The following is a 22198-nucleotide window of genomic DNA, read 5'->3' as shown; positions in this document are numbered from 1 at the left end:
ATACAGGTCCCTTTTCTCATCTATCACCTCTTTGGGGTACAGGCCCAATGTGATTTCTCTGATGTATACTTCAATGACTTTTGAGGTCCTGGTACCAATTTTTTTGTACAACAGTTTCATGAATTCTCAGCTCCCCCAAGAGTGTGTCCAGTCTTACAGCACAGGATGGGAACCAGGTAAAACTTTATTCTTACATTTTTTTTTTCATGTCATCATTGTCAGCTTCCATTTTTTCTCTTGAAAACTGCCTGTCCACACTCTTTGGCCACTTGCTTGCTGGAGAATAGCTCTGGGTCTCATCTATTTGTGCTAATTCCCTAAACACCCTGGGTATCAGGTCTTTAGAGAAATATGGTAATGGCTCCTCTCCTAATTCTAGTTTTTGTGGTTCAACTGTATTCTCTGATGGGTTTGGCTCCTCCCCCAGGCCAGGTGTAAAGGCTACTCCCTCCATTCTCCTTGCTCTTAGACCCTGATTTCCCTCACAGTCCTGACCACCTCACTCAACCGGGACTTGCCCTCCCTCTTCCACTCCTTATTTTCTTGTCTCCCCAGAGGAACTGAGGGCTTCTCTGTGAACGAGAACTTTGTAGCTCTTCCATAAACCCTCACTGCTTCACACAGGGTCTGGCATGTAGGAGGTACTCAATAGGTACTGACTAATTCACTGATTGAAAAACAGGAAAGCTCATCTTCCAAACTTGCTAGTACTCACCTGGGGGGTCAGTGACCAAGATGAAAAGACCCTACAGGCTTCAGCCTCAGAGCTGCTTTGGGAAATGCTGGATTCCATGAGAAGGGCAAAGCCTTCTGCCCTCCCCAACATTGTCTATATGACCCCCACAGAGCCTTAAAAGGACAAGGAGCCTGGCAATCCCAAGAAGTATTCACAATCAGCCCAAGGCTCGAACTAAGGCACCTCCTCCATCAGGCAGTGGTCGGAGCTGGACCTCAGTAGAAGAGGCCACTTACCCCAGACAACACTAATCACTGCTGGCCTAATATGCGCTTTTGCCTTACCTTCAGGACCTTCCTCATCCACTTTGACATCACTGGGGGCTGAAACATGGCCAGCATGGCTTATGACCCACACTGGGTAGTGCTTCTGCAGCCTAAGGTATAAAGCCTTCGCAAACTCGGCATAGAATATAGGAATCCCTGGGTTACCTGGAAAAACAAAGGCAGAGGCATAAATGGTGCTGGGGACAGCCCCGGCAGTTACGGAAGCAATGCAGGGGATGGAGAGACTGAACATCCTATGGAAGTGATCCCTTACCAAAGAGCAACTTCACAGGGGGCTAGGTCATAAAAATGCAGACCCAAGGCAAATATCAGGAGAAAGCAAGAAATCTGGTCCCAATACATTCTTCGGAAGGCTTTGCCAAAGCCGAGCCTGAGATTCCTCTTGCCATCAAGCAGCTCATGCTGCCTGGTGCACTTCCAGCAGAGGCCTTCCTGCCCCCTCTCTCACTCCCCACAATGACTGTTCCAAATCCTGTCTTCTCTCTTGTTCCCTGACACCCAGTCTCCCATCTCCACACCACTGCGCCGGCTCTCCCACTCCCTTTTCAGCTCTGCCTCTGGGAATTACCTAAACTCCTGGAAAAGTCCATCTACAGTCAGCGCCTCCACTTTCTCTCACTCTTCTGAATCCCTTCTGATCTGGCTTCCCATCTCAACATCTCAACCAAACTGCTTTCCCTAAAGTTAACAATGATTTTTCAGTTGCCAAATTCAATGGCCTTTTCTCAATCCTCATTCTCCTTGACACTACTCTCCCTCCTCCACTCTGCCCACTGGCCACCGTGGCTTCCGCTGAGTCCCAACTAAAATCCCACCTCCTCCAGCCCTATTAATTCTCCTGCCTTCCTCCTCTTTGTTATTTCCTACTTTACCCCATACATAGCTTGTTGGGACAAACTTGTTTGCTTGGGGCTTCCCCTCAGTAAACAGTGATCTCTCTGGGAGCAGGGACTGTCTTTTGCCTCTTCTTTGTATCTCCAGCGCTTAGCAGATTGCCTGGCACACAGCAGAGGCTTAATCAACGTTTACTGACTGACAGCGTAAATGGAAAGAACAAGGAATGAACTGAAGATTATAATTATATAATTATATATAATTACAATGCCCAAGTCTGGTCCTGAGACTCCTTTCCACAGGGCGGGGAGGGGAATGTGGAGACAGTACCCTGGACACACAGTGACAATAAGATCAGGTGTTGGCTAGTTTTGTGAAGTTTAAAGAAATGGCTTTCTGAGAAATGAAAGGCATGGAAAAAGCAAAGAAAGCTTTTAAATTAATTTTAGAAAAACCTTAAGCCATAATCACCATATTCACAACTGAGGACTGATATACATTCTGCAACTACAAAGTAGCTTTCCAGCCTCTAAAGACATCTGACAATCTAGAACTACTGATCTGTTACTTTGGTTGACTTCTGACTCAAGATTATACAAAGATTCTCAAAAACGAAATCAATCTTAATAAGCATTAAAATTTAAAAGATCCACAAAAATCTTCTTTGGAGACTAAAAGCAGGATAGGAATTACTGATGTTGGATACTACTCATTAGTTTATATGCCTCCTGATGCCCTAAATCCTTCAATGCATGTGTTTACAGAAGAGGAAAAAAAAAATCAACAAATTTAAAAATAGGTCATGTGAAAAATCCAGTTCTTTTTGATGTTTGGAAATATTTTCATAGGTCCCTCACCCAGCCATTATCTGCATTTCCCTAATCCAAGATGCTCACCTGTAATCATGAGGAAGAGCAGCTTAGGGCTGTCCTTGGTGTTGAAGAGGTCAGACCAGGGCCCACATTTCAGGACGTGGGTTACACCTCCACCGCAGACCAGAAACTCATCATGCAGTGGGACATCTTCACTTGTCATATCCATTTCTAATTAGCAAAAAACAAGAATGAAAAAGTCACTGAAAGAGAATGAGTTAAGTCTGAATAACTCAGGCAGAAAGAGGGGCCTGGGCAAGAGAAAGCCTTTTCAGGTGTCCAGATGGAGCATCATGAAAACATTGGGCTGCAAGGATGATGACATCCAAGCTAAAAAGAAAGGAAAACACCAGCAGATTCTACTGGGAGAGGAAGAGCAGCAGAAGGAAAAGGAGCAAGTTCAGAAGGCATCTCCATTCCCTTCCCCAGCTCAAATGGCCATGAATAACCCACACTAGCAGGATGGTCAACTGAGCAGGAGAGAGAGCACACAGATGGCAAGGGAGCCAGAGGTGGGAAGGCAGTGTGCATGAAACCCAATTGCCCTCCCCTCATGCAGACTGGAATCCACTTGTGTTTACTCATGCTGTGAGGCACCCAAAGCACTGGGGGCCTTCCTCCACCAGGAAGCAAGGACACCAACGAACACAGGGACTGTCTAACCAGGGGACCAGGCCTTCTTCTCTCACCCCACCTAATCCATCCTCCCTCAGTGGCCAAACTGGTCACGCTGAAGTGCTTGTGGAAGTGCCCACTGCAGAGGCTTCCACTTTGGCTCCCAGGCAGCTCCTCTGAGGGCAGAGGTCAGCTCACTTGGTTGTACTGGTATCCCCAGCACACATCACACACTTAACAAGTGCCTCATTCACTCATTCTTCATTTCCATCCTTGACCGTCCTCTGGCTGAGGTTTTTAGTTGGATGTTCTGATAACCTTTCTTTCAATGGACTATATCCTCTAGCACTTCTATGGACTGACCTCCCCCGCCTCCTTTAAGGACCAATTTTTTATTGGAAGCCTTGCCCAATCCCTCTTAATTTGAGTTCCTTCTCTGTATTTATAATTTCATACTAATTCTGTACATAGCCTGCATTTGTTTGCATTCTCCTCCATTAGAGGGCAGGGACTGTCTTGGGCCTCCTTTTGAATTAGCACCAACCACAGTGCCTGGTGCACAGTAGGAGGTTAATAAATCCATATGAGACTATACTACTCATAAGTGTCCGTTGTCATTCTTTTTTTTTTTTAAAGGCTGCTCAAAGTTCATTAGTTTCTGTTGAGTACGAAGTAAACAAGTTAGTGAGGCTGCTAAAAAGCACATAGGTGATTCAGATAGTAAAAAAAACCAAACAATAACGGTGTGGTTTCTTTTACTCGTTTTTTGGTGTTTTGCTTTTGTTTCCCTTTAAAAAAAATCACACATACAACACAACTACTTCTACACTCAAGCAGCCTATCTATTCTAAGGGAATAGGTAGGAGAGGGAAGAGGGAAATGGGCTCTGATGCCCAGCATAACTTCAGAAGCGAGGGAGCAGCAAGGAGGGTGCTACTGCTCATGCAGAAGGCCCAGTGTTGGTCTTGCTGGGCTCGCTGACATGCCGCTTCCTCATGGTCTCCTGAGCCAGGTCACAGATAATCGTGCCATGAGCAACCTGGAAAATTTCTGAGTGCTCTGGGGATTCCAATACAGTTGTCATGAATGGATGACTCGACTTCCTGAAGAAGAAGGTAGGCCACCAGTGGCTCTGATTTGGGAAGACCAGGATGGTGGGGGATCACTTCCCCAGAGTACTCAGTACTTCCACAGGAGCTGTTGCTGGAAGTGGAACCCAGACGCCTTCAGTAGTAGTCATGGGTTGCTACAAGTGAACCGCTGGACAGGATTGCTGCTGTGTTGCTTGTTCTTCTTATGATGATGTAAACCTTAGTGGCGGCTCCCGAGCAGCCCGTTAGGCAGTGGGCTGCGGCGCACGATCATGGGTGACCTGACTTAGGGGAAGGGGGAACTAGGCCACAGAGACCATTTGTAAAGGAGATTACGGGAGTATACTCCATGGCAATGAAAATGCGAGAGTTCTTTGGGTTCTGTCATCATATTTCAAAAAGTTTTACACCCACAAATATAATTTTTTTGTATTTTTTTACTGTTTAAAATTTTTTAACATTATTTAATATTTTTAGTTTTCACCACTAATTTTCACAATTGTTTGAATTACAAATTTTCTCCCCATTTCTACCCTCCCCCCCACTCCAAGATGGCATCTATTCTGATTGCCCCATTCCTCAGTCAACCAACCTGCCCTTCTGTCACCCCACTACCCCCCATCCCCTTTTCTCTTTCTTGTAGGGCAAGATAGATTTTTATGCCCCACTGCCTATACATCTTATTTCCTAGTTGCATGCAAAAACTTTTTTTTTGAACATCTGCTTTTAAAACTTTGAGTTCCAAGTTCTCTCCCCTCTTCCTTCCTCACCCACCATCCCTAAGAAGGCAGGCGATTCAACATAGGCCACATGTGTATCATTATGTAAAACCCTTCCACAATACTCATGTTGTGAAAGACTAACTATATTTTGTTCCTTCCTATCCTATCCCCCTTTATCCAATTTTCTCCCTTGACCCTGTCCCTTTTCAAAAGTGTTTGCTTTTGATTACCTCCTCCCCCTATCTGCCCTGCCTTCTATCGTTCCCTACCTTTTTATCTCCTTCCTCCTTCTTTCCTGTGGGGTAAGATCCCCAATTGAATGTGTATGTTATTCTCTCCTCAGGTCAAATCTGATGAGAGCAAGATTCACTGATTCCCCCTCACCTGCTCCCTCTTCCCTCCCAACGGAACTGCTTTTTCTTGCCACTTACATGCGAGATAATTTACCCCATTCTACCTCTCCCTTTCTCCCTCTCTCAATATATTCCTCTCTCATCCCTTAAATTTTTTTTTTAGATATCATCCCTTCATATTCAACTCACCCTATGCCCTCTGTCACTCTATATATGTATATTCCCTTCAGCTACCTTAATATTGAGGTCTCATGAATTATACACATCATCTTTCCATGTAGGAATGTAAACAAAACAGTTCAACTTTAGTGAGTCCCTTGTGATTTCTCTTTCTTGTTTACCTTTTCATGCTTCTCTTGATTCTTATGTTTGAAAGTCAAATTTTCTATTCAGCTCTGGTCTTTTCACTGAGAAAGCTTGAAAGTCCTCTATTTTATTGAAAATCCATATTTTGCCTTGGAGCATTACACTCAGTTTTGCTGGGTAGGTGATTCTTGGTTTTAATCCTAGCCCCATTGACCTCCAGAATATTATATTCCAAGCCCTTCAATCCCTTAATGTGGAAGATGCTAGCTCTTGTGTTATTCTGATTGTGTTTCCACAATACTCAAATTGTCTCTTTCTGGCTGCTTGCAGTATTTTCTCCTTGATCTGGGAGCGTTGGAATTTGGTGACAACATTCCTAGGAGTTTTCTTTTTGGGATCTTTTTCAGGAGGCAATCGGTGGATTCTTTCAATTTCTATTTTACCCTCTGGCTCTAGAATATCAGGGCAGTTCTCCTTGATAATTTCTTGACAGATGATATCTAGACTCTTTTTTTGATCATGGCTTTCAGGTAGTCCAATAATTTTTAAATTATCTCTCCTGGATCTATTCTCCAGGTCACTGATTTTTCCAATGAGATATTTCACATCGTCTGCCACTTTTTCATTCCTTTGGTTCTGTTTTATAATATCTTCATTTCTTATAAAGTCACTAGCTTCCACTTGCTCCAATCTAATTTTTAAGGTAGTATTTTCTTCAGTGGTCTTTTGGACCTCCTTTTCCATTTGGCTAATTCTGCCTTTCAAGGCATTCTTCTCCTCATTGGCTTTTTGGAGCTCTTTTGCCATTTGAATTAGTCTATTTTTAAGGTGTTATTTTCTTCAGTATTTTTTGGGGTGTCCTTTAGCAAGTCAATGACTTGTTTTTCATGGTTTTCTTTCATCACTCTCATTTCTCTTCCCAATTTTTCCTCTACTTCTCTAACTTGCTTTTCCAAATCCTTTTTGCGCTCTTCCATGGCCTGAGACCAGTTCATGTTTTTCTTGGAGGCTTTTGATGTAGGCTCTTTGATTTTGTTGCCTTCTTCTGGCTATATGTTTTGGTCTTCTTTGTCACCAAAGAAAGCTTCCAAAGTCTGAGTCTGCCACCCGGCTCCCAGTCTGGTTGGTCCTGGTGCAACCCACGCTGGGCTCTGCTCTGCTCCACTCCCAGCTCCATGAGATAGACCCTTCCCCATGACCATCCAGACTTTCCTGGGCTGGAGCCCTGCTTCCCTCTGTTATTTGGTGGGCTCTGTAGCTCTAGAATTTGTTCAGAGCCATTTTTATAGGTTTTTGGAGGGATCTGACGGGGAGCTCAGGCAAGTTCCTGCTTTCCAGCCACCATCTTGGCTCCACCCCCCTCCACAAATATAATTTAACCTGGTGCTGTCTTTGGCAGTCTGGGATCCTGTGGCCTCCTGGTTATGACAATTAAGGGACACTGGTTCAACTTCTGGAAGGTATTATGACCATCCAGACTGAAGTCATCTTGTCACCCATTTTCCATTTTGATGGTCAGCATTTACTAGCTGACATTTATGTTGTCCTCTACAGTTTGCAAAATGCTTTACCCGCCCATTATCGCATTGGATCCTCACAAGAATCCTGGGAGGGCAATGCTGAGATTATCTATCCTCATTTAACACATAAGTAAACTGAGGCATAGTTTATATAGCCAGTGAATGCCTGCAGCAGTTCTGGCCTCAGGACTTCTTGACTCGAGGCCCACACTCTATGACAACTGACTCAAAGTGTTCTTTCAATGGTGTTGTATCTTTTTTTTTCATTATTATTCTTGCTTCTTTTTAAAATAATGAATTCTGATCATAGTTCGGATGGACTGATGGTCTGAGTGTACAGAGAAAGCTGATTCAAAGATAAGTCCCATATCAAGAAGTCTTTTCCTATATATTGAAATATCACGTGTGTTTGTAAATACACACATGCAGTATAGCATAGTACAAAAGTGCAAAAGAATATTAAGATTGGAAAAACCTTGCATCAAATTTCTCTAATTTAGCACAAATATATACAAACAAGAGCCACTTTCCCATGGGCCAAAGGTTATGAATAAACAGTTCTCAAACTTTTAATAAACTGTATGTTTCAAATCACATTTGATAATAAGAGAAATGCATCCCTCCCTCTCCCCCCCCAAAACACCAACCGAACTAAGAGGGTTCGTGTCACACTCAGCAAAGGGGACAAAAGATGAAACTGGCTCATGTGGGAGGGGTTTAGGGAAACACACCCAGTCCTATAGTGCGGGTGCAGCTGTGAACTGGTCCAACCTTTCCAGAAAAAATTTAGAATAAAGGGGAAAAAAAACTGTCAAAAACACTTGTGCCTCTGGACTGAGAGATCACAATACCAGTCCCATACACCAAGGATGTCAGACACAGGGAAGAGGGGCTCCTGTTTGTGACAGCAAAGGCCTGAGCCCAGAGATGGGGATGGCTCAACATGACGGGAGAATGTAAGGAACTGCATCTTCCTGCACTGCCTGGAAGCCTCAGATAAAGGGACCCAAGCAGGAAGAAGAGCCTGGCCAGCATGCTGCTGATGAGGCCAGCCTGGGAAGGGCGGAAAGGCAGAGCGGCTCCATCCCTTACTGGCCTTCTCTGTTCTCCATCAGGACAATGACCTGTGAGCAGCTGGCCAGCCAAGCAAGTCAACATGAGCAGAGGGCCAGCGGCTCTTGAGTAGTTCCAGTCAACTGGCCTGGGCAGCTACCGCTGCAGTGGTGCTTCCAGTTGCGAAGACCTGACCTGAAATCCTGCCTCAGGCTCTTTCTAGCTGTGTGACCCTAGGCAGGTCCCTTAACCTCTCTCAGCCTTGTTTCCCTCATCTGTATAAAGGAGCCAACAGTGCCCACCTCCCAGGGTGGTTGTTGGGATCAAAGGAGGTGACATGTTTAAAGTAGTTTCTACAGCATTCTGTGAGTGCTAGCCATTATACTGTTGTTGTTGTTGTATGACTGACACTGAACGGAGGGGCTGCTGTGCTGGTCAAACCCCACTGGGGTTACTGAGAGACTGGGGTGCATAGGAGAGATGCCAAAGGCCAAAAAAGGGCATGTTTCCAAAAACAGGAAGAGCACAGAATCCGCCAACTACAGACCAGTGAGACCAAGAGACACTATCTCATTAAAACAACAGTCAACTGTCCCAGGGTTAGGTTCTAGCCAGAGAAGCACTTTGAGGTTCCAGAGGTGTGCTGAAGGAGCTGAGCTGGCTGATGGGACAGGTGGCATCGAGGCACCATGACCAGTCTGGGGGAGAGGCAGGATCCCATCAGATCTGGGCAGGGTCAGAACCACTGACTGAAGCTAGGAAGATGAATGCTCTCAGGGAAATGTCAGGTCTTACACTTGGGCCTGTGGAAACAGGGCAGGACAGAAGTTAGAAGGAAAAAGAACTGGGGGTCTTGGCAGACTGCAAGCGCAGAGCACATCAATGCAGTGCTATGGCTGCCAAAAAGACTCTGTGACCTTGGGTAGGCCTGCTGTGAGCACTGAACTTAGAAGAGTTTTTAGTTTTTTAAATAGAATAAAACGTTACTTGAAAATGTAGAAACCATTGGGGGAAGGGCCTTTGCAACCCCTGAGCAAGACCCTCAAGTTCTGGACAAATGAGGACTGGATGAAGACCTTGGGATCCTTCCTTGGAAGACACTTGGGGATTCAAGGGCAGCCTCCAAATATTTGCATGGCTGTCTCATGGAACAGGAAATAGGCTTCCACACAGACCCAAAGGGAAGAACCCAGACCAGTTCCTACCCCAAAGTGGAAGGGGCTGCAGTCACTAGTGAGACAAATGATTATTAATAACTAATATCTTGGGGACATTCAGGTCCCTTTTCTAAATTCCTCATTTTAAAAAGTTCAGTTTTCTTGAAGGACATTACTGATAAGGAGATGGCACCAGGATCCTGGTCAGACCCCAACCAACCTTGCAAGGAATTTAATCTAGGGTGGGGAAGCTCATGGAGTTCTCCTCAAGCTTGAGTGGAGACAGATCTTTTTGTCTAGATAGACCAAGGCTGGGGGTGGTCTGGTAGAGAGATATTTTCTCTCTCCAAGGGTGACATTAGCCCCTCAAGGTATGCCCACCACCATGATTGTCTTTTAGTCTCAGCCAAATGACCATCTTTATTAATAACATGCTGGCATTATTAATAAAATGATTAAATTGCCCAGAAATGTCTCCTGAACCTTTTGGTCACACTAGCTAGAGATGTCTTCTTGTGGGGATCCAGCCAAGTCTGGATCACCACATGGCAGGGACTCTCAGAAGGGGCTTCATTTTAATATGTGGGGCCACTGAGGACTATTCCACTCTGAAGTTGTAAGGGTCTCTACTTGTCTGCATTAGAAAATGCTTTTTATACTCTCCACTGTCCAAATCACATCAAAATGCAACTTGAGAGGGTCTCTCTATCTGTCACCAGTCAGGCAATAAGCACTAATTAAGCACCTTTCTGTGTGCCTGGCATATGCTAAATGCTGGGGATATGAAGAAAGGCAAAGGCCCTCCCCTTCCCCCCCCCGCAATCGAACGGGGCAGACAGCATCCAAAAAGAAGTAGGGGGAGGGGTATGATGAAGTCTAGAAGTCTTCTGTCTTACATGGAGCAGCTGGGAGGGCCTTTCCTCCTGGGTTGTCATCCAGCAGCTAAGGATCCTGGGATTTCTCAAATCCTGGATACTTTACATAAGGTTTCTTTTTTCTTTCCAGTCTTTATATTTATCAATTCTTTTGTAGACCTGTCTCATTCAATCTCTTGCAAAAGGCACCAGTTAAACCTACACACTAACTTTCTAAGCACCTAATAAAAGAGACCTCAAAGTAATCTTTGATCTTAATAACTAGTAAACGCAAACCTTGGTCAACGCATTACCACCAAAAACTAAGTGTCCATCCAACTACATGCTGGACTCCACAAGTGCGAAAGGACGCCTCTGACACTCTGATGTGGAGTGGGCATTTCACCTTCCCTCTGAGGCTCCCACAAAAGCATCATTGCTCATCAGCAGATCTCTGCACAGACACGGTACGGCCTCTATACAGTAGGGATGCATTTGCTAGGTGGATGAACGAAATGGGGGCTCGTCAATCTAAAGTTCACGCTTTTTTGGAAGGGAGAATCAGAATGATTTCTAATAGACACCACGAGAGATTTTATTTATAAGAGAAGAACTCATTGTTGCAAATTGACTGGGCTTTCCTGTCACAGAGGCAGGACAGGGCATGGGATCTGCAGTTCCAAATGTAGCTGGTGACCAAAGTGACTTGCCAGGTTTTGGCCACTGAGCATAAGGAGGGAAAAGCAAGATGGAGATCTCATGTTTTAACTGATCTACAATTTTCTGGTCAGGGAACCCTGCTTTGTAATAATGAAAATCACATAAAAGTGTTAAAATACCAAGAAGGAACATAAATTTACAGTCTCAACAGAGAATTTTTTTTTAAATGGGTGAGAAAATATATCAAGCTTTTGGAATGGGGCCAAAGCAGTCCTTCGCAGACAGTTTCTATCTCTGTCCATTTTCATTGAATAAAAGAGAAAGCAATGAATTGAGCACGAATCTAAAACCATAGGAAAAGTCAACAAATCCAGAAGCCCAGAATAAACATAACAATGAAGAACACAGAACATAAAGGAAGAGATAATAGTGAACACAAAAGAACCATTAAATCAATACACAAAACAAGGAGTTGAGATTTTTTAAAGGCTCACAAAATAGACAAATCACTACTAATCTGAACAAAAATAAAAAGAAAACTAAGTCATTGACATCAAAAATAAAAAGAAACCACCACACACGACAAGAAAATAACAGATAGGCCCAGACTAGACTTTCCCTTCAGAAGGGCCAAGAGCACAGCCCTAAGGTAAACTTAGAAAATACCTGGAAGAATGTGCAAACAGAAAAAAGAATCCCACCACAAAAAGCCACGATGGGTGAAAGGGATGCTGAAGACACAAACTCAGAAGAAGAGAATGACTCCAAAACATCTACAGGCAAAGCCTCCAAGAAAAACAAAGCTTGGATACAAATTCAACTAGAATCCCTGGAAAAGATGAAGTGAGAGTTTTAAAAAATTAAAGGATGTTTTTATAAATGAAATAAGAGCACGGCAAACACTGACTAGCTATGTGACCCTGGGCAAGTCACTTAACCTTGCGTGCCTCAGTTTTCTCATCTATAAAATGAGCTGGGGAATAAAACAGCAAGCCACTCTAGTATCTTTGTCAAGTCAATCCCAAAGGAGGTCATAAGGTGTCAGACATGACCGAAACGACTAAACACCAACAAAATATCCCCAGCACTTAGCACGGTCAGCGTTAATGAGTGTTTTTTTATTGAATTAACTGTTCCTCCACAATACCTAAAGGCAGCCACTACACCTCCCGAATCTTCTCTTTTCTGGGCTAAACACGTACACTCCCTTCCAGTGGTCCTCCTTTCACAGGGACTCCAAGCCTTTTATCACCCTGTTTACTCTCCTTGGGACTCTCTGCAGCTTAACAACGTCCTTCTTAAATAGGGTCTCAGAACTGAGCCCAGTCCTCCACATAACGACCGACAACCACTTCTCAGGTACGTTGGGCGAGGAGTCTTTCTGTCTATGGGTTGGTGGGGAGGAGCTCACTATCTAGTGGGGGAAATAACATACATGCAAACCACTATGCACACAGCAAGCACAGCGTAATCCACAGAGGGCGGGCTTCCTGTACAAGGTGGAATCTGGCCCTGTCAAGGCTGTTAGGTTTTTTTTAATATTTTTTTTTTATCTCTTCTGGATGACAGACATCCGGTGAATAAACATTACCTATGCTTTGCATTATCTACAAATGGCATAAGCAAGACATTCATATGTTGAGCCAAATTATGGATAAAAACATGAAGCGGCAGAAAGCCCTGATGTGCTGCATTGGCGACCTGTGGCCACACTGGCACTGAGTTAGCAACAATTACTCTTTCAGTCTCGACTCCATTTGGTCATATTATTATCTACTCCACAAGAATCCAATGAGATACTATCAAATGCTTCTCTAAGATAGCAGTAAACCAGCTTCCTCTCACTGACTCATCGATCAATCAACAAGCATTTAACATGCACTATGTCCATACATATCGATTCTATGGCCCTACACAATACTATGTACCGAGGACACAAACATCTGAATGAAGACAGCTCTCCTCTCACAGAAGGGACTGGCTCATTAATCCTGTTGTCTATGAAGTCATGTTGACTTTTTGTAATTTTTTTTTTCCTTCCTAACTCATTGCCCATTCTCTGTAAGGTTCTATTTTAGAACTTTCCAGAATCAAATTTAAGCTAACTGAAATACAGTTGGCAAACTGTTGTTTTCTTGTCACATTCTAAATTAGGACATTCATCCTCTGATCTTGTGGCACTTCTCTCAATTCTATCACTGACAAGGACCCAGCAGTGTTATCAGCCAACATCTGCCACCTGGGTCAGGGGGCTTGAATCATCAAGACAAGCCAAGTGTTCTCTTGTCATCATCTCCTTATCTACCTTGGGCATCAACTCCCTATTAAGTCATTTTTTGTCCTGTTATTTCCAGTGCAAAGGTCACTCTCCTTGGCAGAGATAATAGAAACAAGGTCAGAGTTTAAAAGCTCTGCCTTCTCTCTGTTTTTTTTTTTTTTTTTTTTTTTTTTTTTTTTTTAGTACTAGGCCATCCTTTGCTTCAGTGAATCATTTTTCCAGTCCAGCTCAGCCTAGGAGCAAGGTCTGTGAACCCTGGTGATGGAGTCTAGGCAAAAACTACCATATATGTGTGCAGGAACAGAACAGGGGCCTTTCCACAGTTATGCAAGAAGAGGGCCAGACTTAGTGCAGCAAGGCCTGATTGTGCATGGATTAGGGAGATGGGTCGGCTGGCAGCTCTGATACTCACTACCCAGTGGGGAACTGAAGAGTGAGCCTTTGCCTAGGGTTGTGGTTGGGACAGACAGCAGATGCAGGTCCTAGGCTGTCTACTGAGCGATGAAGAAGGAGAGAAGCAAGCTGCAGCTGGGCAGCTCTGAGCCTGGGAGCAGAACAGGGTCTCTGATCCATCACCCAGGCCAGCCTGGAGCCTGCAGCAGCATAACCAGGGCAGAAACCCCAGACCAACTTGGGGGGGATAGGAGGTAGGGAGCTGCAGTTCTATAATTCTGAACCTCTAGAGTGTTCCCTGGCTGGCTACCTGAAAATCATGACCAAAAGAAAAAAACAGTCTAGATAATCATCTTTCGAGAAATGATAAAAGAAAACTGTCCCAGATTTCCTAGAACCAGAAGGCCAAGTGGGAACACTTGACCCCTGGAAGAAGCTCCCAAATGATAACTCCCAGGCACATCTTGGCCAAAATCAAGAGCTTCCAGGCCAAAGGAAACACTGCCAGCAGCAAGAAAGATCAAGTACTGAGGAGCGTCAGTCAGAATCCCACAGGATTTAGCAGCCACCACTATCAAGGAGAAGGAAGATTGGAATAGCATACTGCACAAGCCAAAAATTTTATAACAAAGATGCTCAAGTGTTTTGCTTACCTAGCAAAACTGAGTATAATCCTACAGGGAGGACATGGACCCTTAAGGAAATGGAAGATTTCCAAGAATTCCTGATGAAAGGAGCTGAGAAATGTTTCAGTAGAAAAAAGTTAAAGAGGAGCAAGCAATTCTAAGGGAGTAAACAAAGATAAACAGTTTACATTCTACTACGGAGAGACGGCACATGCATCCCCTAAGAATTCTATCATCATCAGAGGTCATAGAGAGAATCTACTAAGAAAGAGGGCCTGAAGGTGGTTTTTTAAATGTTTGGATAGGATCCTAATAAAAGAAGGAAAGGGGGGGGGGAAGGAATGCACTGTGGGGGAGGGAAAATTATGTTAAATAATAAGGGTGCATAAGTAGAATAGAGAAACAAGGTGGAAGACATGGTGGGGAGCAGGCAGTACTTGAACTTCTCTCTCATCTTAACTGGTCAAAGGAGGGAAGAACACATGAACACACGTGCAGAAATATATTTTACTTAAAAGGGAAACAGGATGGAAGGAGGAGAAAGGAGAAAGCATAGGGAAGAATAAGGAGAAGAGAAGGGATTAGGGCAGGGATAAATAAGGAAGACAAACACTAACAAAGGAGTGGGGTTTAACAAAAGATGAGACCCTGTCAGGGGACTGTGGGAGAAGGAGACAGGAGAGGAGCAGCTCACACAGTGAGAGCACTGGGAATGAACATGGTCCTCTCCATAAACCCAAGAACACCAACTACTGCAGGAAAGACTCCCCAACTTGACAAAAGCTGCTGGGAAAACTAGAATTCAGTCTGGCAGACAATGGGCTTAACACAACTACCTTATCAACAGGGTTCTTCTACTAACATGCCACATACAACAATGAACTCCAAACAGATAAATGATCTAATAGGAAAGATTATATTTCCCCCTCCCCACCAAAAATCAAATCAGAGGACAAAGGAAAGTGCAACATTGCACAACTATGCTAGATGGGAACCCCTGCCCCAACAAAGAACAGAGACGATCAAAGATGATAAAATGAGTAATCTGGCTAACACAAAGTTGAAAAGCGGCTGAACAGGGAAAATAAATGCAGCCAGAGTTAGAAAGAAGCAATTATTTCCGAAATTTTCATAAAAAATTTCTCTGATAAAGGCCTAATATCCAAGATTCATAAACAACTGACATAAATATGTAAGAATGAGAATCATTCTTCAATGGGTAGTAAGTGGTAAGAGGGTATTAATGGGCAGTTTCAAGTTATCAATAACCATGTGGAAAAAGCAATCCCAGGCAATAATAATTAGGTAAACATAAATTACGGCTGTGAGCTTCCAGAGTGCCACCTGTGAGAATGGCAAAAACAGAGAGGCTCACAGACTAACTGAAGACTCAGTTATGAACCAAAAAATACTGTGCAACTACATCCATAAAGTTACCAACCCGTATATGCCCAGGGGCACCTTGGTATCCCTTCTAGGATCATAACCCAAGGAGATTGGAAACATTGGCAAACTACCCATATGTACAAAAATATCTTTGTAGCACTTTTTATTATAGCCAAGAACTGGGAAGAAATGTGGCCGTCTACCATCAAATTAGAACGAAAAAAATTAGGATATATGAATGAGAGGGCATAACACTGCACCATGAGAAATGTGGAAAGAGATGGATGGCAAAGAGCCCTGAGATGACCTCTAAGAAGTGGGGCACACACAAGGAGCAGAACCAGGGGAGCCATTTACACAATGACTGATCGTGATTTCCAAAGGATGTCCTAACCTCAAGGATGAAGCTGACTGCCCACTCCTTGGCAGAACAGCAATGGCCTGGAGGTTCACAGTACAAGACCTTGGCCAATGTATTGACTGGTTTTGCTTGATTATAGTCATTTGTTACAAGGGAGGGCAGGGTAGTGATAGACATTAATAAAACAATTTTTAATGGAAAAACATGAGGAGGGCCTCATTATGGCTTCTCACTAAATCAAGTGATTGAGAAGGATGACAAAGGATGTCAGCAGCATCTTGTCAGTTCCTGAGGTGGAGGCAGGGGGAATAGCAGAGTGTGTGCCTAAGACCAAATGTGTCTTGCAGTGGTTTATTTTAAACACCGAGAAAGGAAACGATGTAGAGCTCAACTTGCCCAAGGTCAGGTGTTCTCAACCAAGTTCTTTTTCTTTTTTAGCCATCTGTAATAGCAATTTAGATTTGAAGATCTTTCCCACCCATTAATAGGCCATGTGACTTGTTTATGTCACAGGAAGCCTAAGTCACATGTGGTAGGAGGAGCTTGCTGAGGAAAAGGAAATTGTGTCATAGGAAGTGCTGAGAGAGCAATTACAACAGTTAGAGCTGAGGGAAAGAGCAGACGTGTGGTTGCTGTGAGTAAGTTTTTGGCAAAGCCTCAGCAGTGGGGCAGAAGGGATGGCGAGGCTCCATGCTGTGATACTGTGTTTTAAGTTCCTTGCTGTTATGATAAAGTGGGCTCACTGGTTGTGGGAGTTGGTTGCTTGGTTATGGGATCTGGTCCTTTGGTGTCTGAATAAATGGTTTACTGCTTCTACCTTCTATGTGGAGAGTCTCATGTGATACGGAATCACATAGGCATTTTGACAATTATCATCTATATTGTGATTACTGCTTTGCTGATATACCATCTCTTCTTTCTCTTGTAAGAGCCTCAGCCAGTTCCCAGAAAGCTTTGCTGGAGCAGAATCTGCATGCTGATAGTCGAGCACAGGCTTTTGGAGGGCTAGGGCGGGCTTCCTTGTGTCTGTATGTCCCCAGCATGAAGGACAGGACCTGACTCAGAGTGCCTTCATACCTGCTTACTGGCTTAGGGTACAACACACAGAAAAAGCCAGGGTAAGCACAATGTCCTAGTCACAGCAATGAGGTGTGAAGGAAAGCTTGCTCCACTGGACCACTGCTAAAATGTCACTCTCCTCAGCCACTTCCAAGTTTATTAAGAAATCCAGAGAGATTATGCATGTAATCTCAAAATCCAACTTTCATTCTTATTGAAAACATCAGATATCACAAGACTAAACAGACCCTACCCTAATATAGTCAGTCAGTAAATATTAAGCATGTGACTGAGCTCACCATCTGATGGGGGAGATGTGAGGGCAGCCAGGGTGGCCAGGAGAGAGATGAGGAGGGAGAACAATTCCAGGCCTGGGGAACTATGCTGAGAGATGGAGGGTCTTCTTCAGGGACCAGCCAGAAGGCCAGGGTCACTGGATCTAAGAAAACATGTTGGGAGGTGTAAGGAGCCTAGGAAGGTAGGAGGGGCAAGGGTTTATAGGGAAAGATAATATGTTCAGTTTTGGACATGTTCCATTTCAGGTGCCTACTGGACATGCAGTTGGAGATGTCTGAAAGGCATCTGGAGATGGGATAGGAGAGGTCAGCAGAGAGGATGGGGCAGATTGGGAGAGCTGAGAATCATTAGCATGGAGAAGGTCATTAAATACACAGGAGCTGAGAAGAGTGCCAAATGGACTACGCTAGAGGGAGAAGAGGGCCCAAGACAGGACCCTAAGGAACATCTAAAGTTTAGAGGCTGTGATCCGGAGGAAGATCCAGCAAAGGCAACTGAGAGGTGGGAGAACCAGCCGAGGGGTGTCCTGAAAACCTAGAGGGAAGAGAGGATCCAGGAGGAGAGAGTGACCAACAGTATCCAAGGCTGCAGAGAGGCCAAGAAGAACGAGGGCTGAGAAAAGGCCATCGGATTTGGCAACTAAGGGATCAAAGGTCACTTTGGAGAGGGCAGTTATGGCAGAAGGAGAAGGCTGGAAGCCAGATTATAAGGGGTTAAAAAGACAGTGAGAGGAGGGAAGTAGACACACACCTAGTGTCTTTTTAAAGAATTTAGCCACAAGACAGAGGAAATATGGGGAAAATAATGGAGATAAAAGGATTAAGTGAAGGTTTTTGAGGATGGGGGAGACAAGTCACGTTTTAGGCTGTAGGAAATGAGGGAGTGGGGGGGGACTATTTTGAAGGTAAGTGAAAGAGAGGGGATGACAGAGGGGGTAATTTGTTGGAGGAGAAGGACAGGATGGGGTCTCTTCAGCAGGCCAAGGGTGGATTATCATGTGAGACCAGCTGGGAAGGATAAGAAGGTCTGGAAGAGCCGGAGTGGGGGGTGGGGGGAGTGAGCTGATAAGGGAGGACTGCCTGGCAGCAACATCTAGGACCCATGTTTGGAGACAAAACTGTGTCCTCAGAATGATTGTGAAGTTTCTTCCACCTACATTCATCAGGTGGAGGAACAAAGTCAAAGAATGGTGGCAATGACCCAGGGCTGAGACTTGGCTGGGTTTACGGGGGTGGTGTGACAATTTCATTGATAGTCCCTATTATTTCTCTAGGCCCACGAACACAGGCCTTTCCATCGCACCCATCACCCCCAGGAATGCTGGCTCAGCAATAGATGAGGAAAAAGAAACGGAGGGAATGAAGACAGGCAAAGAGGAAACACAATGAGGCCTTTTGGCAGGGGGTAAGGTGCACTTAGAGATCCCTCAAAAGCCCACTACAACATTATTTCAAATAATTAATGAACTAAACAGCAAAGTTTTGGGATGAGATGAATTGACACAAGTCATCGATGTACCTATAAATGACCAACAAAACCCAGCAAGAAGGGCTGGAAAGAGAACTGACATTCAAAACTATCAGAGAAGCTACTTAAGGAGACTGTATCCCAAAATTCACCTTCTTACTATTTAAATATTTCTAGAAAACTTTTTGCAAAAATAAAAAAGTTCTAAATAAGAGAAACATGAATCTAATGGAGAAACAGTAATTGCTCATAGGTGGGTCGATCCAATCTAGTGGAAATGACAGTACTACCTAAATTAATGCACTTATTTAATACTGTATGCACTCCCTGAGGACGTTTTAAAGAGCTAGAAAAACTAAGAACAGAATTCATTCAGAGACCCAAGAGGTCAAGAATTTCATGGGAAAAATAGAAACAAAAAGTGGAAAGCTCCCTGCCCCCATTAAAATGACTTGGGTGCAGTTAAAAGGAGGGTGGCTTGGAAGGTACATACAGAAAACCCGGTTAGTCGGGGTGGGAGACCCAAAGGGAAGGGCATACACATTTTACATAGAGCCTACTATGTGCCAGGCCCTGCTGAGCACTTTGACAAACACTATCCCTTGTGGGCTTACAGCATTCCTGGGGGTAAGTGCTATTATCATCCCCACTTTACAGTTGAGAAAACAGGTTAAGTGGTCTGCCCTGGTCAGGGGCAGAGACAAACACCCAATTCTGCACCTCCAGACCCCCTGGCCTCTGGCCAGGGCCCCCATGTCTGTGTGCCCACCCCCCACACAGACCCACCACACACTCACCCCTCACAGAGAAATAAAGGCCTCCAAGATGCTGCCGGTCTGGGCACCCTCAGTACCAGCTGGCTGCTTGACATCCCTTTTAAGGCCCTGATGGACTCCACCTCCCTGCCCTGCCCTCCAGCCAGCCCCTGTGGGCAGAGGTGCCCAGGAGGAGAGGGTGGGAAAGGGGCCTCGGTCCCAGGGAGTGGTCCCAGTGAAAGCCCTCTGTGCCTGCGGCGCCATTGTGGGGTTCATGTGGGTCTGAGAATGGGGGGGGGCGCGTGGGTGGGCGGGGAAGGTGGGGGGTGCTCTGCCCACGACGCATTGGGAGCTGTCCAGGCACTTCTGCTGTCAGTAAGCCCTGGCATGGGGGTCCAGCTCCGCCTCTTTGGAGGGACAGCTCCCTGCAGGCGGGGGCCCCGGCCAGGGACAGGGTTCACTCTGGATAAAGGCCTTTTCACGGGATCGGGGGCCATCAGCCAGTCCTGGAGGAGCTCCCCCCAAGAGGCCGCTCTGTGGGGAGCCAGGGCGAGGAGCCCCCAGCCCCAACCCCCGCCCCACCTGGTGGGTTCCATTCTGCCTTTACCCTCCCCCCTCCTGGGGGCCACGAGCTCGGAGCCGCAGGGCCCTCTTCCCAGGAACCCTAGGGGGCTGGGGTCGGGGGCGCTACCCTCCCTTCTCCCCCCATCAGGCTTCTCCATGCGGGGCTTTCCACGCACCTCCGGGGGCCGCAGCACACCTGGCACATAGTAAGCGCCTCCGCAATGCTCTGAGCAGCCAGAGACGCAGGGAAGCACCTGGCAGGTGGGCTCACCTGGCCACGCCCCTGCGCCGGGCAAAGACCACGACCACACCCACACCCACACGTCTTCACAGACATCCCCCCCACCCCCACCCCGTCCCAGTCCCAGTACTGCAGGGTCCGTCACTCAGTCAGTCCACGATCCCCTGGCGAGGCCCAGCGGGGGCTGGGCATGAAGCCCGCCCTCCTGGGGCTGTCACTTTAGGGGTCCTCCCCCACCCGCAGCGTGCAGCGGGCACTCCATATTACGCTTCCTGACGTCCGCGGTGGGCCACAAGGACCGCAGAGCCGACGCGAGAGGGGGCAGCGCCTCCGCAGGGGTCCGCGAGACCCCCCAGGACCCCGCCACTGCCAGACCCAAAGCTCACCCCTCCCCCATAGGAACTCGGTGGAGGGGGCGGGTGGGGGGCTCAAGGGTCAGACCCCCCCCAAATTACTACGGGCCTGCCCCTGCCCCCCAGGAACACGGGGAGGGGCAGCTCAGAGGTCAGGCCCCCCCCATCACCAAAGGCCCGCCCCTCCCCCATTGGTCCACGGTGGGTGGAGGGAGGGATGGGGGAGTGGGCTCAGGGGTCAGACCCCCCAGTTACCAAGAGCTCACCCCTCCCCCATAGCAATACGGGCACACTTATTGATTCCCCTCCCCGCCTGCAGCACACGGCCTGGCACACAGCTGGCGCCTAATAAGTGCTGGCTGCCGGAGGGTCCAGCGCAAGAGCCCCAGCTTTCACCTTTGCGGAGGCTGCAGGCTTGGGCTTCCCCCCCTCCAGCCCAGGGAGGGGCCCCGTAGGGGGGGGAGGCTGAGAGCCCCTCTGTCTGAGCCCCTACCCCCGCTATCCCCTCCCCTCCACCAACATGGGACTCCTCCCCCACCCCCAGGCTCGCTCACCTCGGCACCGCTCGCTCCGCTGCTGGGAGCGATTCCCGCCCACTGGGAGCGATTCCCGCCCACTGGGAGGACAACCCGGCGCCTCCCGCGCGGGGCCCGCCCGCCGTGACGTCAGCGCGCCTGCACGCGCAGCACGCGCGGTGAGGGCGCCAGGGGGCGGGGCGAACTGGAGCCAGGGGAGGAGCCGGAGAGGGGGCGGGGCAGCTGGGCCTGGGCCTAAGGGTAAGACACGCTGGGGCTGCTGCTGCAGGACAGGAGGAGGCCCTCTCTGGCGGGCACTACGCATGCGTCCTCTCCATCGCTCCCCCCCCCCCCCCGTTTTTCCCCTCTCCCCCGCCCCCGTCAGCACCTCAGGCCTAGGGGAACCTGCCCGTCTACGAACCTCAGCCTGCACCAATTGGGCGCCTGCTGTGTACCAGGCACCGAAGAGCAACAGCACGGCCAGTTGCTCGACCTGGGGCCCCCTCTGCTTTCTCCTCCAGGAGGCTCGCTATTGGGGTGACCCCATCAGCCTGGGCTTCCCTCATCACCAGCCTCTGCCTCGGTGCACCCCAAATCCCTTAAGGAGGGAGCCCATCCCTGACACTTCCTCATGTTTCGCCAGGCTGCTACTCTGGGCTTGGCTCTGGCCGACTTCTCCCCTCCCCCACTTCAGCTTCCCTGTTAGACTGTAAGCCTCCTGAAGGCAGGGACTCAAAATTTTTTTGTACTTGTGTCCCCAGTTCTCACTTGTGTCTGTAGTAGGTGCTTAACACACATTTATTGACTATTCCACTGCAGAGATTACTTAGTCTCAGCCTTAAT

At 46.8% G+C, this 22198-nt stretch overlaps 1 protein-coding gene across 3 annotated transcripts in view; it reads right to left on the bottom strand.

The window, feature by feature from the left end:
- Positions 1-21504, bottom strand: part of LDAH (lipid droplet associated hydrolase) — an 81132-nt gene extending 59628 nt beyond the window's left edge. The window contains exons 1-3 of one of the 3 annotated variants that reach the window (XM_036752662.1): positions 21395-21504; positions 2754-2900; positions 1021-1167 (exon numbers count right to left, since the gene is read on the bottom strand). In XM_036752662.1, the coding sequence (XP_036608557.1) occupies positions 1021-1167; positions 2754-2898 (292 nt within the window). In that variant the 5' untranslated portion in view covers positions 2899-2900; positions 21395-21504. Of the gene's footprint in view, positions 1-1020; positions 1168-2753; positions 2901-19724; positions 19766-20422; positions 20501-21394 lie in introns of those variants that run through there. The other 2 variants (XM_036752663.1, XM_036752664.1) reach the window with 2 other exon arrangements.
- Between the last annotated feature and the right edge of the window lie 694 nt (positions 21505-22198).

The sequence above is a fragment of the Trichosurus vulpecula genome, chromosome 3 (genome assembly GCF_011100635.1).
Source record: "Trichosurus vulpecula isolate mTriVul1 chromosome 3, mTriVul1.pri, whole genome shotgun sequence".
NCBI classification, from domain to species: domain Eukaryota; kingdom Metazoa; phylum Chordata; class Mammalia; order Diprotodontia; family Phalangeridae; genus Trichosurus; species Trichosurus vulpecula.
This window is presented reverse-complemented; position numbering and strand designations above follow the sequence as displayed.